We start from the raw sequence: 13,925 nt of genomic DNA on the forward strand, positions 1-13,925 counted from the left end.
ATATTCTGTCGAGCTCTTCGAAAATAAAATCGATTTTTGTGTTTTTGGCCTAAAATGGCCTTCAAAGACGATCGATGATTAAATTCCGATGGGTTGTGCATATGTAAAATGGTACATGTGCAATGGACTCTACGTATTTTTGGACCAGGAATCGATTGAGCAGGGTCCTGAATCGGTCCGAAGCTTCATTGACCGAAAAATGGGCCTTTTTTTGGATTTTAGGGGTGCTTTGGGCCGATTTTCCCCCAATTTTGGCGTGAAAAAACCTGTGCCGTCATGGGTAATGATTATCGGGTCATTTAGGCCGGACCATCGAATGCACATGGTCCCGAGACACTCCGGGGCTTCCGGAGTGATACAGGGTTTTCGAGATACAGGGGATCAAAGTCCCCGATTTTCACTCAATTCTGCAGGTATTTTAATGTTCAATTCCAACTATAAATTGTTTTCTGATTTAGATATCGAAGCGCATTTCGCGGTGGTTGATTCAGCTACGTGTGGTGGATTTTTCTACATATTTCACAAACCCTCACTTTGTTTTTTTTTGGGGGGGGGGGGTGTCTTTTTCTGTACAGGGTGTGCACAAGGTATGGGTACTTGTTAATACCTCGAGAACGTTGGCAGATATTGACTTACGGTTTGGACGAAACTTCCTTGAATTAAAGTAGGTACATTTTTGGTGAAGGGTTATGACTCCCTTGCCCCCAGGGAGGTGGGTGGTAGGTTCAACTTCTCGAAAATATCGATATGACCGTCATTTGAAAGCCTGCCAATTTTAAAACATCGTAATATTTTTTGCATTCTGATGTCAGATTCGTACATTTCCTGGAAAAAATACCCCTGGTTACTAAGTTTCATCAAAATCCACCGCTTAACGATCAAGACATCCATTTTCCGCTATTTTGAACTTGATCCATCCGCCGTTTTATGACGGTTATAGATGGCAACCTGCAATTAACGCGAATAATTGTCTTTTATTAAGTTCTTTCTAATGAGGTATCACACGATGGGGGTTCCCATTCTAGAATCGAAAATTGCCCTTATTCCCAACCCTTGAGGGGGCGAGGGGTAGGGTGGGACTTATTTTTTTAAATCGACAAAACCAAATGTTGTACGGTCTTAAATGGTTCTAGGTGATAAAAAAACACGGTAGCCAAGAGGATTTTGAGAAAAAAAATTTTAAACCCGGCGCGCACAGAGCCTAAACATCGAGATTTTTCCGGTTTTTTTGGCATTTTCGCCGTATATTTTTGATATTTTTGCCAGCAACACAGATTCGACGCTAGATGTCCAAAAATTGGTACAAACCTAGCACATACCTTGCAGATTCAGGGAAAATTTTTGTTTTTCTCCTAGGTCACTCTCAGTTCGCTTGGTAATGCCGAAACTCTCCGCTCGGAAGCTCTAAAAATCGAAATTTCGCCGTTTTTTAACGAATAATGAACTTTTTGAGCTACCTACAATGGTAGTAAAAATCCGAAAATTTGTGCAAAGCAAGTCCAGACCATCAGTATGGTAGGGCAAATGTCAGAAAACTCCTACGTCTTTTACTTTCTGCCAAGCTATGCCCATAATGGTGGAAAACTTGTCAAAAATAGCTCAACTTTGACCGTTTTTTTCGCGTTCGAAAATTTATTGGACACCCTGTAATGACAATGAAGGTCCGAAAATTTGTGGAAAGTAAGTTCATACCATCTGTATGAAATAAAAAATTTTACTTGGTTCATAAGTCTTATATTCTTCGTCCTGCGATACCCGAAATGGCAGCAAAAACGTCAAAAATACCTCAAATTGGCCGTTTTTTGATAATTTTTTGGAACACCTTGTAGTGGCAGTGGAGGTCCGAGAATTTGTGCAAAGTAAGTTCATACCCTCCGCAAGGGATAAAAAATCTACTTGGTTCCTATGTCTTACATTCCTCGTTGCGCGGTGCCCGCAATCACTTCGAAAACGTCAAAAATACCTCAATTCGGCCGTTTCTTCAATGGCGAAATTTATTAGACACCCTGTAATGACACTGGAAGTTCGAAAATTGGGGAAAAGCAAGTCCATACCACCAGTATAAAAGGGCAAATTTCAAAAGGTCCATAGATGTTTGATTCTTGGTCGCACGGTGTCTTCAGATACACAAATATCGTGAAAAATACCTCCATTTTGACCGGTCTTTCGCTATTAAAATTTAATAGACACCCTGTAACGGCAACAGAGGTCGAAAAATTTGCTGAAAGTAAGATCATTCCATCTTCATGCAATGAAAAATTCTACATCGTTCCTATGGTATGCATTCCTCGTTGTGCGGTGCCCGCAATCACTTCGAAAACGTCAAAAATACCTCAATTCGGCCAATTTTTCGCATGTGAAATTTTTTTGGCACCCTGTTATGACATCAGCGACTCTTAAAAGTGCCAAGTAAATATACGTTGTTTATACATCTGAAAGGAACGGCAATTTTTCAAAGACCCTTACATTTATAATTGTTGTCGCTAGACGCCCTGAAGTGGAGGAAATTTTCTAAAATACCTAAATTTATCCATTCCTTTCTTTCACCACTAGCTTCTTCCATAGTTTCGGACCTCCGCTGTCAGTACAGGGTGTCTGCAAAAATAATTCGGTAAAAAAATTGACCGCATTCAGGTATATTTGACCTTTCCGATGCGATTGCGGGCACCGCACAACGAGGAATGCATACCATAGGAACGATGTAGAATTTTTCATTGCATGAAGATGGAATGATCTTACTTTCAGCAAATTTTTCGACCTCTGTTGCCGTTACAGGGTGTCTATTAAATTTTAATAGCGAAAGACCGGTCAAAATGGAGGTATTTTTCACGATATTTGTGTATCTGAAGACACCGTGCGACCAAGAATCAAACATCTATGGACCTTTTGAAATTTGCCCTTTTATACTGGTGGTATGGACTTGCTTTTCCCCAATTTTCGAACTTCCAGTGTCATTACAGGGTGTCTAATAAATTTCGCCATTGAAGAAACGGCCGAATTGAGGTATTTTTGACGTTTTCGAAGTGATTGCGGGCACCGCGCAACGAGGAATGTAAGACATAGGAACCAAGTAGATTTTTTATCCCTTGCGGAGGGTATGAACTTACTTTGCACAAATTCTCGGACCTCCACTGCCACTACAAGGTGTTCCAAAAAATTATCAAAAAACGGCCAATTTGAGGTATTTTTGACGTTTTTGCTGCCATTTCGGGTATCGCAGGACGAAGAATATAAGACTTATGAACCAAGTAAAATTTTTTATTTCATACAGATGGTATGAACTTACTTTCCACAAATTTTCGGACCTTCATTGTCATTACAGGGTGTCCAATAAATTTTCGAACGCGAAAAAACGGTCAAAGTTGAGCTATTTTTGACAAGTTTTCCACCATTATGGGCATAGCTTGGCAGAAAGTAAAAGACGTAGGAGTTTTCTGACATTTGCCCTACCATACTGATGGTCTGGACTTGCTTTGCACAAATTTTCGGATTTTTACTACCATTGTAGGTAGCTCAAAAAGTTCATTATTCGTTAAAAAACGGCGAAATTTCGATTTTTAGAGCTTCCGAGCGGAGAGTTTCGGCATTACCAAGCGAACTGAGAGTGACCTAGGAGAAAAACAAAAATTTTCCCTGAATCTGCAAGGTATGTGCTAGGTTTGTACCAATTTTTGGACATCTAGCGTCGAATCTGTGTTGCTGGCAAAAATATCAAAAATATACGGCGAAAATGCCAAAAAAACCGGAAAAATCTCGATGTTTAGGCTCTGTGCGCGCCGGGTTTAAAATTTTTTTTCTCAAAATCCTCTTGGCTACCGTGTTTTTTTATCACCTAGAACCATTTAAGACCGTACAACATTTGGTTTTGTCGATTTAAAAAAATAAGTCCCACCCTACCCCTCGCCCCCTCAAGGGTTGGGAATAAGGGCAATTTTCGATTCTAGAATGGGAACCCCCATCGTGTGATACCTCATTAGAAAGAACTTAATAAAAGACAATTATTCGCGTTAATTGCAGGTTGCCATCTATAACCGTCATAAAACGGCGGATGGATCAAGTTCAAAATAGCGGAAAATGGATGTCTTGATCGTTAAGCGGTGGATTTTGATGAAACTTAGTAACCAGGGGTATTTTTTCCAGGAAATGTACGAATCTGACATCAGAATGCAAAAAATATTACGATGTTTTAAAATTGGCAGGCTTTCAAATGACGGTCATATCGATATTTTCGAGAAGTTGAACCTACCACCCACCTCCCTGGGGGCAAGGGAGTCATAACCCTTCACCAAAAATGTACCTACTTTAATTCAAGGAAGTTTCGTCCAAACCGTAAGTCAATATCTGCCAACGTTCTCGAGGTATTAACAAGTACCCATACCTTGTGCACACCCTGTACAGAAAAAGACACCCCCCCCCCCCCCAAAAAAAAAACAAAGTGAGGGTTTGTGAAATATGTAGAAAAATCCACCACACGTAGCTGAATCAACCACCGCGAAATGCGCTTCGATATCTAAATCAGAAAACAATTTATAGTTGGAATTGAACATTAAAATACCTGCAGAATTGAGTGAAAATCGGGGACTTTGATCCCCTGTATCTCGAAAACCCTGTATCACTCCGGAAGCCCCGGAGTGTCTCGGGACCATGTGCATTCGATGGTCCGGCCTAAATGACCCGATAATCATTACCCATGACGGCACAGGTTTTTTCACGCCAAAATTGGGGGAAAATCGGCCCAAAGCACCCCTAAAATCCAAAAAAAGGCCCATTTTTCGGTCAATGAAGCTTCGGACCGATTCAGGACCCTGCTCAATCGATTCCTGGTCCAAAAATACGTAGAGTCCATTGCACATGTACCATTTTACATATGCACAACCCATCGGAATTTAATCATCGATCGTCTTTGAAGGCCATTTTAGGCCAAAAACACAAAAATCGATTTTATTTTCGAAGAGCTCGACAGAATATTTTCATTTTAGGCTTTAATGACTATGTGTGCATCCTACTTCAAGATCCCGAAGGAATTTTGAGTGGGCAACACAATTTCATTTACCTCCCTTTGAAACGAACCGTGGCCTTATTCCGGCATTGGCAAGTTCATCCGAAATTTTTCCCGCGCGCTACAGCGTTGCCAAGTTGAAAACAGGCAAAATCCGTAAGTGACATTAAAATTGAGCTATGAAGTTGCGGTTTTCACGAAAATTCTCTAAAAATTGCGCACTTTTAGAAATCGACCATTTTTAATGTCGCATTAATTTTAACATGCATTATTGCCAATTTTTCGATTTTTAAATTCGACAAATTTTAAAAATCCGCAAGTACCCAAAAAAGCTATCTTCAAATTTGAATAAAAAGTTGTCTAATCGATCGTTCGTTTAATGCCTCATCCATCAATATATTATAGCTTGCAGGGAAACTTTTGGTTTGAGAGATATCATTTTTGTAAACAGCTTTATGGAGCGACAACGCTTTTTTAGTCCGGGCAGATGGAAATTTGAGCTTCCAAAAACACTGGGTAGCATTAGTTCCATGGTTTCCTATGTAATTTTTGGCGCTGAATCCGAATTTGACCATTCCATAAAAAAATTGTTGCCAAGAAGTTGCCAAATTTGGCAAAAATGGCTTAAAATCGGCCTTTTTTGCGGATTATGGCCAGTGACTTGCCAGGAGTTGATCAGACAACAAAATTGGTTATTTCCACAGTTAAAATTCGTTAGACTTTCTACGAGCTGAGTCAAATTCTTTCTGCTCTCGGCAAAATTAAACGCGTGACAAGCAGCAAACTGAAAAAAAACCACCAAAATCGGCGATTTTTGCGGTTTTTGTCCTACATGCCTTGTTGTCCAATTAAGAGAATGTTTCTTGACTGAACTAATGAACAACATAAGCAGAAATTAATAAAATTGAACAATTAAAATCGAACATATTCTAATGTTGCCGAGCTTAAACAAAATACTTGAATTTTCGCTGGTTTTTTCGATATTTGTCCTATGTTCTTTGTTCACTTCTTATTTTTAAATTTTATAAATGTATCTCTCGTGCAAAATAATACACTTCTGTAGAATAATTTAATTTTCAACTTGGATGCATACGAATAACTGGGGTATTTAGTCCAGAGAGGAAAAATTCATAAAACAGTGAGTTTTTTTTAATCATGTCAATAAATCAAGTTTTGAAACAATAATGGAGAACTTTCTGCTGAAAATTAATGAATAAAATGTACTCTTCAGACTGACTTCATTAAAACAAGACAAGACGCATTGCAATATTGCCAAAATGACGTACAATTGTTGAATTTTGGCGGTATTTGACCATTATCATTCATCGCTCTAAATTCAGTATACAATTTTATTTTATAATTCTGAGAAAATGAAGTTTAATAGGAAAAAGTAACAATACCAAAGTGAAGAAGATGCCCAGGAAAGGGCAATAAGGGGCTTAAAAAGGAACAAGGGCGCCCCCCTATCTATCTTATCTATGTATGTAACAATACAATAGTATATCGTTACACCCTGTGTAATTCAGATTTTCCTAAGAAAGGTTCATTCAGTCGGAAAACAAGAAACATAGGACGAACACCTCAAAAAGCGCCGATTTTGGTGTCATTTTTTCAGTTTGCTGCTTGACACGCATTTAATTTTGCCGAGAGCAGAAAGAATTTGACTCAGCTTGTAGAAAGTTTAATGGACAAAAACCGCAACTTCATAGCTCAATTTTAATGTCACTTACGGATTTTGCCTGTTTTCAACTTGGCAACGCTGTAGCGCGCGGGAAAAATTTCGGCAGAACTTGCCAATGCCGGCAAAAGGCGTGTCTTGTGATAGGGAACAACTTATCCAACTCCCGGCAAAATCCAAGAGTAGGGCAAAATCGCAGATTTTGAATAACCCTCTTTATAATTACTTTGAGAACAACAATTTGTTCTTCAAATTTCCGTTTGGGTTTCGGCAGTCGCGGTTCAAAACACCAGTTGTCAGCCTACAATTTGAAAAGTCTAAAGCTTTGGATTTGGTAGATCATGAGATATTATTAGAGAATTTGTTTAAATATGGTTTTTCCAATAACGCTTGTAACCTTGTCAAAAGCTATCTCTTAAATCGAAAACAACAAACAGAAGTATGGGCTTAGGTATCTTTCTTCCATGAAAACTTGTTCGGATGGAGTGCCTCATGGCTCGCTTTTAGGCGTATTCCTTTTCTCAATCTATATTAACGACTTGCCTGATTTTTTAGCTGACATTGAGGACAGTCAAACAGTAATTTATGCTGATAATATTAACATTGTAGTACAGGGCAATTATATACTGGAGAAAACAGAACAGGTGCGGGTTAATAATTGGGTAGAAACAAACAATCTTAAGTTAAATTTTGGGAAAACCTGCATACTAACTTTAACCAGAAAAGTGCAGGCCTTTGAAAAAGTTGTTTTCCAAGGCCATGAAATTCTAGTGAGCCAATCAGTCAAATATTTAGGTTTCCATATAGACCAAAATCTAAGTTGGAACTCCGATGGCAGTTATGTACAACGTAAAGTTGCCTCAAAAATATTTGCCATTAGGACACTAGCTAGTAGAGTAGACAGAAACTCTCTAATGAATTATTATTATGCCATTATTGACTCTATTATTAACTATGGCGTTCACGTGTGGGGACATGCCTCAGATGTAAGTGATATCCTATTAGCCCAAAAGAGAGTTTTGCGAAAAATTGCAAAAAAAGGTAAGACTTGAGTCTCATAGAAGGCTGTTCCCTGAACTCTGAGTTATGACAGTCTCTGCTCCGTACATTCTTATCACAATCAAAGAAGCAATAAAAATGGGATATATAAGTAAAAAGAGAAGCAAAAATGACCATCACATGGAAACAAGAAACATTCTAGTGAGAACAACAAGAAAGGTTGACACTGGCTGGGACTGGGATAGCTTGGAGTTTAGGGGATTCAGGTTTTTCAACAAATTACCTAAAGAATGGAAAGAGATCTTTGTCAAAGCTGAGTTGCCTAAATTGTTCATTAAGATATTAAAAGAACACTTCTTCGAAACGCTTACTACACCTTGCAAGAAGTTTTAAAGGGGTATGTGCAAAACGGGCCATTTCTCGCTCGTGTCGGATACCACTGAGACTTGTCCTATTCATTCATCTAACAATGCCCCATGTTTTCCCAAAGTTTCAAGTCCCTAAAAAAATTTGGGGGGAAATGGCAGGGGGTCCAAGTTGAAAATCCGCTAAATTTTCGCGAATTTTTTACTCTAAAACTACTAAATATTTCGAAACGCGGTTTAAACGAGCGTTTTCAGCGTGAAAAGAGCTCTCAGAAAATGTATAATATCATAGGGTTTTGTCGACTTAAACTCGAGTTATAGCCTCCGAGGCGCCGGAACGCTATAAATGACCCGCTTTTCTGTCACGTTTGGGCCGATCCCCAGAATACTCCATTTTTAATTTCTTTGAAAACCTAATATGTTGTTCCTGACTCTCTATGGCACCTATATGTCTTTACCGTATCCTGGGGAAATGTTTTGTTCGCGAGTTACAAGCGCGGAAAAGAGCGAAGGTCGGGAAAATCGGCTATTATGAACTGCGCGCGTCGCATGAGTTAGAAGGAGAACGCCCCCTCCTGCTCAGTTCGGCGAATCACACTCCTCTGCCGACTTCGCATTGTTGCCACATGTCTCCTGATCCGTCGCCGCGCGCAGTTTAAAATAGCCGATTTTCCCGACCTTCGCTCCTTTCCGCGCTTATAACTCGCGAACAAAACGTTTCCCCAGGATACGGTAAAGACATATAAGCGCCATAGAAAGTCAGGAACAACATATCAGTTTTTCACAGAAATTAAAAATGGAGTTTTTTGGAGATCGGCCCGAACGTGACAAAAAAGCGGGTCATTTTATAGCGTTCCGGCGCTTCGGAGGCGATAACTCGAGTTTAAGTCGACAAAACCCTATGATATTATACATTTTCTGAAAGCTCTTTTCACGCTGAAAACGCTTGTTTAAATCGCGTTTTGAAATATTTAGTAGTTTTAGAGTAAAAATTTCGCGAACACGTAGGGGATTTTCAACTTTGACCCCCAGCCATTTCCCCCCAAATTTTTTTGGGGACTCGAAACTTTGGGAAAACATGGGGCATTGTTAGATGAATGGATAGGGCAAGTTTCAATGGTATCCGACACGAGCGTGAAATGGCCCGTTTTACACGTACCCCTTTGTAATATTCATCTGTTTTGTAACTTTTTCTAATTGGACTTGTATTGAGCCTTTCTGTTCAGGCTAAAGTACTAATTTTTTTTTTGAAAAATATAAAAAAAAAAAGGCAAAGAAAGAAATAAATGATATAAAAAAAAATAATTACTGCTTAAAGTTATCTTGTATTTGCTGCAATCCGATGGCTTCACTTAGCCACAATCCAACTTCAAAATTGCCTCAATTTTTATACTTCTGCACTCTCAATCTTCTCCTAAATTGCCGATTTAATTTCGTTCTTTTTTGCCCGATTTAATTGCTGTCACATGAGACTGTCTATTCAAAGACATAACCTGTACAATACTGAATTCCACACTCAAAAGCAGGAAATTCAAACAAACAAATATTGAAAGATTGGACAGAAGGGAGGTCTCTCTTTTCTTATTCAAAACCTGTAAAGAGGTTCTCCGAGTCTGGGTTTTCAAGTTGCTTTCTTGTTCGTTGACAATTTTGGAATTTGCAGACTGCACAGGAATATGTAATTGATTTCTTAAATTCGGTGGCGTGCGGTCCTGATAAGAAAGGCAAGCACTTGTGGCGACAGAAAAAAAGAAAAAAGAAAAAAAAAGGTGATGACCCCCTCTAGAGGGCAGGGAGCTCTGGGGGAAGAAAAGGGGGAAAGGTGAAAAAGGGAAGAATAATGGACAAGGGGTGACTGGCCAGACCAATCAAGATAACAGCCAGACCGTACCTCTTTCCCTTGTCCGAAGAGAAAGATTGGAAAAATCCCTAGGGCTGACTGGCCAGACCAGTCAAGACAACGACCAGACCGCGCCTCTTGCCCTAAGGAAAAGGTGAATGGATGAGAGCAGTAAAGGTAAGGGACTAAAAGCGTATTGGGCAGACCAATCAACACAACGGCCAGACTGTGCCTCTTGCTTTTAGTCAGAAGAGCAAGAGAAAAATGAATGATATGCGACAAAAAGGGGGACTAACGATAGTTACGAAAGGGCAGAATCAATGATAACAAAGTAAATACTTGTTCGAGACTGAGACCTTGTATTCTAATCACAAGAATAGATAACACTGAACAGTAAGGGAGTAAATGAGAAAAGGACTAAAGAACAAAAAGGAAGTGAAAGAGCGAAGAAAAACTAACTGTATCGATTCGGGGTATCCAACATAACCTACTAATCCAACTCGTCAAATCCTACAAAAAACCTATCCCGAGGTCGAACTCCGTGCGCCACGGAAGCTCTCGTCCACCTAGATCTGCAGTCACGACCGGGGATCCTCGTCGCCTCCAGCGCGCCGCAGGCCAGCAGTGGGGGTAGCTGAATCAGCACATGGCTGTCGCCGGAAAACAAGTGTTTTCTAGCGAAAAGGACAGGCGCGATCCCACCTCTCACTCTGGCCCGAAACGCTACGGAAACTCACGAGAGGATTTCCCTGATTACCACACTGCTTGCCCAAAGATTTCAGAAGAAAGAAGAAAATTACACCTATTACATGTTTTAAATTTTAGCAAATATTATTTATGAAAGGTGTTAGTATTAAGTGAATTGTATTAAAAACAGAAAGAGAGAGAGAGACAGAAGTACGTATGGAGCCACTAAAATAGGAAAGCGGCAAAGCGGACGGAAGTGGCGCAGCGCGCTGCGCGGCCTGAACACGGGCCAACTCATGCTCTGGAAAATCGCTGACGATGGGCTGAACGGAGAGCCACTACTTGGCGGCGGCGGAATCAAGGCGGGCGGGGAGAGCGGTACGCTCCAAATCCGAGCGCTTTGCTGCGCGATCGCAGCTCGCTTCCCTTGGGCCTTTACTGCAGCGCGCTGTTTTTGCCACCGATGTGCTATCTTGTTCCCTCTTTCCGTCGCAGTTGCGATTGCTCCCTCTGGAGCAAATGGCCTCCATTTCTATAATATGTCGCTCACTTGGATCTATTTGGTGATGAATAAGACAATTCTCAATCCTATTTTAAACGCAGAAAGATGCTTTTTTTGCAAAACTTAAATAACTCCAAAAATTCTGAACGCTGTAGAATAAAGACTAGAAATACTTCAAACATGGGGCAAAATCGGTAGTTGAGAGCATGGAGCCGTCCTCCAACTCTCAAAAACATTCGAAACAAGTTGAGTAAACGAAATCATGAGTGAAAGAAAAAGAAATAAAACCACCGTTTTTCAAGACGTTCCATCAGAAAAATAGAGTAAATAGAGGGTCGCAAGGATCTGAATTTTTAACAATTTTGTAGGGGGGCTTCCTGAGGCGGGGAAGGGGATTGCGTTCCCCCCCCCCCCCATGGCGAACGCCAGAGCTTGCCTTGTCACTAAACCCACCGCGGGACACTGCTGAAATCGTTATTGGAAAAATATTTCAAGATCAATTATGCATATTTCCTGCTGTTCATCCAAAACAAGAGAGGCATTGCCTTCCTTGACAAGACACCTCTGTTCCTCTTACGTTGTTATGTTAGTGTTTGAGGAGTGGTAATGAATATTCCACACTAAAATACAATGTCTACTTGACATGTGTAATACATACTTGAGTCCCAAGTTGAGAGGTGATTGGTGGCGACTCTTTTGGTGGTGTCTGGGGCGTGGCAGGCTGGACCGCCAGATAGATCTTAGTTGGACCAAGAACTCCTTGTGTTCCTGATAGAGCTTGGGCTACATAAAAAAAAAGAAGTAAAATATCGATATCCATAAAATAAACGAAAGAGGTAAAAAGCAAAATCATGAAATACAGGGTGTTAGAAAAGTCCTTTCCCTCCTTTTAACTTTTTACCTGATCGAGGTAGAGATTTGAAACTTGTAGGACGTTCCTAAGTCAAAGGGAGCTACTTTTTTACCCTAAAATTTTCAGGGGGCCCCCTTTGGAAGGTAACAGACCCCAACATTTTTCTTCGAAATGGAAAGACCCCCTTTGTATTACCTCGTCCGAAAGAGCATAAAAAAAGAATATTTCTAAGTCAATAACTCAAACAGTTTCAAAATTACGGCCGGTTGAAGTTCAAAATGGCCGAAAATTGGGACCTCGGCTATTGGCACTTGGCTCTGCCTGAAACTCGGAATCTCACCCTTAAGTTACCCTTTGACACCGATTATTGCGACAAACAACCGGTGTCAGTTTTTCCGTCATCTCGAACTTTAACCAGGCGCCATTTTTAAACGGTTTGAGATATTGACTTCGGGTTTGAGCGAAAAATTTTCTGCTTTTATACTCTTTCAAACAAGATACCACAAAGATGGGTCTTCCCATTAGAAAAGAAAAGGGTTAAAGTCCGTTACCTCCCAAGGGAAGCTCCTCTAAAAATTTTAGGAGAGTCAAAAAGTAGCTTCCTTGGACCTAGGAACGTCCTCCAAGTTCCAAATCTCTACCTCAATTAGGTAAAAAGTTAGAGAGGGGGAGGGGACTTTTCTGACACCCTGTGCTTAAAGGTTCTACAACTTGACAGTTGAAACTATTTCATACATCAAAAGTTTTGAGGACCTAAAAATAGAAAATGTCGATTGAAATGGCTTTGAGAAGTCTTGGTACACTTGCTGATGGACCTAAAAATCATGTTAGTGAAGCAAAATATCGGGCTAAGCAATCGCATTAGCATTAACAATGATCAGATCAACAAAAAATCATTCACTAATAATTACAAGCAGCACTCTTCATATTTATGAGGCATACTGGACTTTTTTCTAGATACATACATTTATACATAAGTTTGTCATTGGCTACAATTCAATGAAATTAATTTTTTTTCTGAGGTTCACTCAACAGTAAATGTATGGCATTCATTTTGTTTGAGTGCTAGAGAGAATCTCAGTCCGAGAAAGTTCTGAGTGAACAAAAAAATCAGGGCCTGCTGACAGCTGCACTACCGGTTTCGCTTTCATAAGAGTAAATCGGGTCGGCAAAGCCAGCCAACCCTAATTTGAGGCCCGAGCATTCTGAGATGCCGTGCAGATCCAAATGCCAGACGCTGGCGGGAGACGTACCGACGCAGCGCGCCCCACGCCCTCTGTTGTATAACCACCGCGTAACTCCCACGGTTTCTCTCCTGGCAGCTGAACAAGGACTATCTCGCCAAAGAGCCAACCTGAAGGTCTCACACGAGGCAGGTTTGAGGGTCCATTTACAAACCTTTGCTCAGCACATTTCACAACTCGAAAGCTTTGCAAACGAAAGTATGTCATGGGCCACGATTCTATGAAAACAAATTTTTTTATGAGGTTTAGCAAACATTAAATGTATAGCACTCATTCGATTCATCGCTTCAATTTGCACCGCATCTGGGAGTGCTTGGGCCTCATAACAGGACTGGCTGGCTATACCCGCCTGATGTGCTCTGCAATGAGCGAAACCAGTGGTTAGGCTGTCAGCCTGCCCCTCACTGGCCCATTTCTTTGTCCACACTGAAGTCTCCCCGACTGAGATTCTAAAATGATGATCGTAAATTTCGGAGATTTCGAAACCTCCACTGCCCCCTGTCAAACCACAACCCTTTGGGTATCCAGCACCTTGACATTTCTGCTTCAATCCCATCTCTCCAACTTCTCATTGGGCACCCTCTGCGCCCTCTCCCAGAAAGAATCCAATCAAGGACCTTCTTTGGCAAACAGTCTCCTGCCATTCTCTGAACATGACCATACCAAATAATTTGTTTCGTCATAATGCCATGCACGATGGTCTATTAGACATCCATTATCTCCTACACCGTCTCATTCTTGGCGCAATCCTCTCTGGA

At 40.7% G+C, this 13,925-nt stretch overlaps 1 protein-coding gene across 1 annotated transcript in view; it reads right to left on the reverse strand.

Moving 5' to 3' along the window:
• Nucleotides 1-13,925, reverse strand: part of E(bx) (nucleosome-remodeling factor subunit NURF301 E(bx)) — a 135,768-nt gene that overhangs the window by 21,783 nt on the left and 100,060 nt on the right. The window contains exon 23 of the mRNA XM_072306427.1: nucleotides 11,729-11,853. Coding sequence (XP_072162528.1) covers nucleotides 11,729-11,853 — 125 coding nt within the window. The remainder of the gene's footprint in view (nucleotides 1-11,728; nucleotides 11,854-13,925) is intronic.

The sequence above is a fragment of the Bemisia tabaci genome, chromosome 1 (genome assembly GCF_918797505.1).
Source record: "Bemisia tabaci chromosome 1, PGI_BMITA_v3".
Lineage (NCBI taxonomy): Eukaryota > Metazoa > Arthropoda > Insecta > Hemiptera > Aleyrodidae > Bemisia > Bemisia tabaci.